Source organism: Siphateles boraxobius, unplaced genomic scaffold (assembly GCF_051911475.1).
Source record: "Siphateles boraxobius isolate OS27281-9 unplaced genomic scaffold, OSU_SipBor_1 35, whole genome shotgun sequence".
Classification (NCBI taxonomy): Eukaryota; Metazoa; Chordata; class Actinopteri; order Cypriniformes; family Leuciscidae; genus Siphateles; species Siphateles boraxobius.
The window spans coordinates 10,610,128-10,614,860 of NW_027508975.1; the positions used below are offsets into that span (position 1 = coordinate 10,610,128).

General features: G+C 41.5%; 1 protein-coding gene across 2 annotated transcripts; it reads left to right on the forward strand.

Annotated features, from left to right (window-relative positions):
- The first annotated feature begins 1,013 nt into the window (after positions 1–1,013).
- On the forward strand, positions 1,014–4,057 carry LOC143702636 (zinc finger protein 862-like). Of its 2 annotated transcripts, none has more exons than XM_077196689.1 (4): positions 1,014–1,698; positions 2,777–3,006; positions 3,091–3,293; positions 3,386–4,057. In XM_077196689.1, the coding sequence occupies exons 1-4, from the start codon at positions 1,687–1,689 to the stop codon at positions 3,526–3,528; spliced, it is 588 nt and encodes a 195-aa protein (XP_077052804.1). In that variant the 5' UTR covers positions 1,014–1,686; the 3' UTR covers positions 3,529–4,057. The 2 variants fall into 2 exon arrangements, with proteins under 2 accessions (XP_077052804.1, XP_077052803.1); XM_077196688.1 differs by lacking the exon at positions 1,014–1,698 and adding an exon at positions 1,741–2,596.
- Positions 4,058–4,733: the final 676 nt, after the last annotated feature.

Genomic DNA, 4,733 nt, shown 5'->3' on the forward strand with positions numbered 1-4,733 from the left:
AGTTTAACCCCGGCATCCTGGCCAAATTTGCCCAGTGGCCTCTCTCCATGGCCACCTAATCATCCCCAAACATACTGATTGTCTTCATCACTGTCTCCTCTCCACCAGTAAGCTGGTGTGTAGTGGGCGTTCTGGCGCAATATGGCTGCCGTCGCATCATCCAGGTGGATGCTGCACATTGGTGGTGGTTGAGGAGATTCCCCCTTCTATGTAAAGCGCTTTGAGTACCCAGAAAAAAGCGCCATTTAAATGTAACGAATTATTATTATTATTATAAACTATTATCTAACATAAAATTAACCTTGCATGCAGGTTTTAAAGATTAGGTTTTAAATTTAGTTATATCTCTCTAAAGAAAATACTCTTTTTAATCTGTTAAACTGAAATACTTTTGAATATTTGCAGCCGTTTTACCCATTATTTTGTACATTTTGATCATTAAATGTTAATTTATGTTTATTACTTAGAAACAAATCACATAAATCAGCCTATTAAGCATTGTCAAGTAGCCTTGAACATTTTGATAATCAGAACATTTGTTGTAAAAGACAGAAATACATTTATTTATGGCCCAAATTTTGTACTTGTGTAAACTGTTCAAGACTCAGATCTAGATGAAATAGCTCCTCACAATTGTCCATATACACATTTTATAGTGTAGTGCTTCTTTTAAAAAAGGTGATCTTGCTACTATTTTTATTTCCCCTGTGCATTAGTTAGGCAGGGGGTATACATCTATTTAATTAAATCTATAATATATAAATATTTGATTGTCCCCGTTAGTTATAAGCCTATTGTTTTGTAGTCCCCATAATCTTTCAGTCTACTGGGTGTGTTGGGATTTTTCCCTAAAAGTGTCTGTCCACCATGCGGTGATGTTAACAGGAACTGTGCATGTGTGTGTAAATGTGAGTAGGTGTGTGCCTCTGTTAGGGGGAATGTATTGATTTGTGGCAGAGGGAGGCTAACTCAGATGGACATCCCCTGAGTTCAGAGACAATGAGTAAAGTAACAGATCAATTTGCGCGTGCACACACACACACACACACACACACACACACACACACACACACACACACACACACACACACACACACACACACACACACACACACACACACACACACACACACACACACACCAGGGATGGAAATTAGCACCCCTGATTTAAAAAAAAATAGCATACTGTTTCACCCCGACGGCGGACACTTTTAGAGGTTGCACACCTTCAAAAAAAATGTGGCGTTACATCGCAGGCGTTAAGAGGTCCGCAGAGAAAACAACTCAGGAGGAGCAAGTGGACAAAGAGGCGAAGGTCAAAAAACGTTTTTTTAAAGAACGATGGAGAAAAGCAGACAATGGGGAGTCCCGCGATTGGTTGGTTTACGACGAGACAAGTCTGACAATGTTCTGCTCGGTATGTCGTCAACACGCTTCAGAAGATGCCAAAACGAATAGTTTCATTGTTGGGACTAAAAACCTAAAACTGGAAGCCATAAAAGACCACGAATCATCCAAATGCCACATCCAGGTAAAAAAGAGAGCACAGGGAAAAGCAGCCCCGGAGAATACGGCTGCCATGAAGGCACTTACCAGCCTGAAGACGGCCCAGTTGGATAAGATGATGATACTGTTTAGGAATGCCCACGCAATCGCGAAAAAAGGAAGGCCATTTCAAGATTACGAATGGCAATGCAAGTAAGTCTTTATTTTTATTTTTTTGTCTATGAAATGTTGAATAGTAGATTTTAGATTAAATGCTGAATAAGGTCAGAAGAATATAGCGCCTCAGTAGCTAGGCTAGTTTATATGCATAAAGTAGCCTATAACGTTAGTGCTATGGTACGATATTTACTTCTAAATTTACTTTTCATTGTTTATTTTTTCATTTTATAGATTAGATGAGAAAAAGGGAATTAGCACAGGTAGCACATACGTGAATCGGAAGCAAGCCAGGGTGTTTATTAAGCACATAGCTGCAGCTGAGAGGAAGACCCTTCAGTCAAAGATAGCGACAGCGAAATTCCTCTCCATTATGTCTGACGGGTCTACTGACACTGCCGTGATGGAACAGGAAATGCTGTATACCCGCTTGTGCAACCGAGGCAAGGTGGAGGTCCACTTTGTAGGGATACAGGATGTGGAGAAAGCAGACGGTGAGAACATCGCTCAGGCAATAGATAACATGATGAGGGAGGTCTGTGGAGAAGAGTGGCAGGCCAAGTTGGTGGTATGTGCAACTGATGGTGCGTCGGTGATGACAGGGACATGTAAAGGAGTAGTGAGCAGGCTGAGAGGAAGTAACATGCACGTCCTGGGTATTCACTGTATGGCACACCTTCTGGAACTAGCTTTCAAGGATGCCATTAAGAGCTGCTCTATGGCAAAACAGATTGAAGATGTGCTGTCAGGGCTGCATACATTCTATTGTAAAAGTGCTCTCAACAGGGCAAACCTAAAGCACAGCTTCAAGATTCTGGGCCAGAATCCTCTTGTACCAACTAGGGTTGGAGGCACCAGGTGGGTTTCTCACCTCTTCAGGGCCATTGACCATTTTTTGAGGGGTTACCAGGGACTTACCAAGCACCTAGACCAGGTAGGCTAAATAACAGTGTAGACAACTTGAATGTTAAGTTAAAAGGTTAGGTCCGTTTACTGTCAGGAATTTGTTCAGTGTAATTTAATAAATCAAACTAACACTTATAAAACACTTATATATAAAAATTATAAATTGACTAATGACTTTTCTTTATTGATTTGCGGATTTTGTATAAAGATTCAGTCACCAGATGCTGAAGGGGTGAATGCAGTGCAGAAGAGCAAAGCACGCCACTACTTCCAAACCTGCCGGGATCCAGCATTTTTCATGTTTTGCAACTTCATGCATGATAGCCTGACTCACCTCAGCAGCCTCTCTCTGACTCTTCAAACCTCAGCTATCACAGTGGCTGAAGTACACAGCTGCCTGACAGCCACCCAAACAGTGCTCACAAAATACAAAACCCAGTGAGTGTCAGAGTGAGAACTGAAAAGTTGTGTTAATGTGTTTGCTGCTTAGCTGAATATCTTACTAATGTAAATGTACCACAGACCTGGGCCCAAGCTAAAAGCCTGTATGAAGCAGCACGAGAATGATGACAGCGCCCTAAACCATGTCATGAAGGCCAAGTGTGAGCTGCTCGACAAACTCTGCCAGAGTCTGCAAAGTCGCTTCACCGACATGACCATAGGGATTCTCCAAGCTACAAAGTTAGTGAATCTGAACAGCTGGCCTGACGCAGATCGCTCTAAAGGTATGTGGTTTAGGTTCATACATAACATTTCATCTACAAAGTCATGAAAGCATATAACTCAATGTTGTTTCATTGTGTCTGTCTCTTTTCAGAATTTGGTGAATCAGAAGTGGAGGAATTAACTACACACTTCCAGAGCATCCTGACATCCTCGGGGTCGCTGTTGAGCTCATCCCAGATCAGTGGACCATTCTCAAGACCAGACTGTATGAGATGGGAGAGAGTCTCCACATGAAATCCTGGCCAGAAATCAACAGGTCTTTGCAACCGCAGTGCCCGGACATCCTCAGCCTGGTTGACCTCATTCTCACCATACCAGCCTCTACTGCAGACTGTGAAAGAGGCTTCAATCAAATGAAGTTAGTGAAAAGTGACTGGAGGTCCCGTCTTACATCAAGAAGCCTCTGTGACCTACAGACTGTCCAGCTATCCAGTCCCTCTATTGAGAATTATGACCCCACCCCTGCTATCCAGCTCTGGCATCAGGCTAGCATCCGGCCTAGAAGGCCAGAGTTCATGGAGGGGAAGAAGAACGCTCAGGAGAGCACCTCTGAAACTTCAGAATCTGATTCTGATGAGCAGGAGTAAATTGGACTGGGAGTGGGGAGCATGGGTGGACGAATGTTAGTTTTTTTTTTTTTAATCTGCCCTACTCATTTAATGAAATGTATATCAGTTCATGGTTTGTGTGTGTATAAGAGAGAAAGAGAAAATGTCAGTATTTCATTGACACTTGAGATTAAATAAACTGCTTAAGTATTGTAGATCTTGTAGTATTAATTTTCATATGCAGTTACATATTGTCGGTTAAAAACAAGAAAGTGGCTGGTAAAAACATTGAGTGGCTGGTAGATTTTGAAATCCACCAGCCACAGTGGCCGGTGGACAAAAAAGTTAATTTCCATCCCTGACACACACACACACACACACACACACACACACACACACACACACACACACACACACACACACACACACACACACACACACACACACACACACACACACACACACACACACACACACACACACACACACACACACACACACAATGGGTGACACTCAAATGGACTCCTGAGCTTTTAAAAACAGAAAATCAACTAAACTTAATTCTGTTTCCTATTTTTTCCCCCTAATGCTGCTTATAAGGGATAAAGTCACTTTAAAGGTATTTCAAGACTTCAATAGGTTTGTGTGAGGAATAAACTGATGTTACAGTTTTTTTTATTCGCTTTGGTACTATTTTCACAAGTAAGGTGTACATTTTCAAAACTCTTAGTACAAAAATCAAAACTGATCACACTTGTAACGCAGCTAGTCATTCTTTCAAAACATGATATAATGCTTTTAGTCAGTTGCACATGTTTTCAGTCCACATAATCATTGTTTCAAACACAAGATTATTGTAATATGTAATGAGAACATTTGGTTTAATCACCG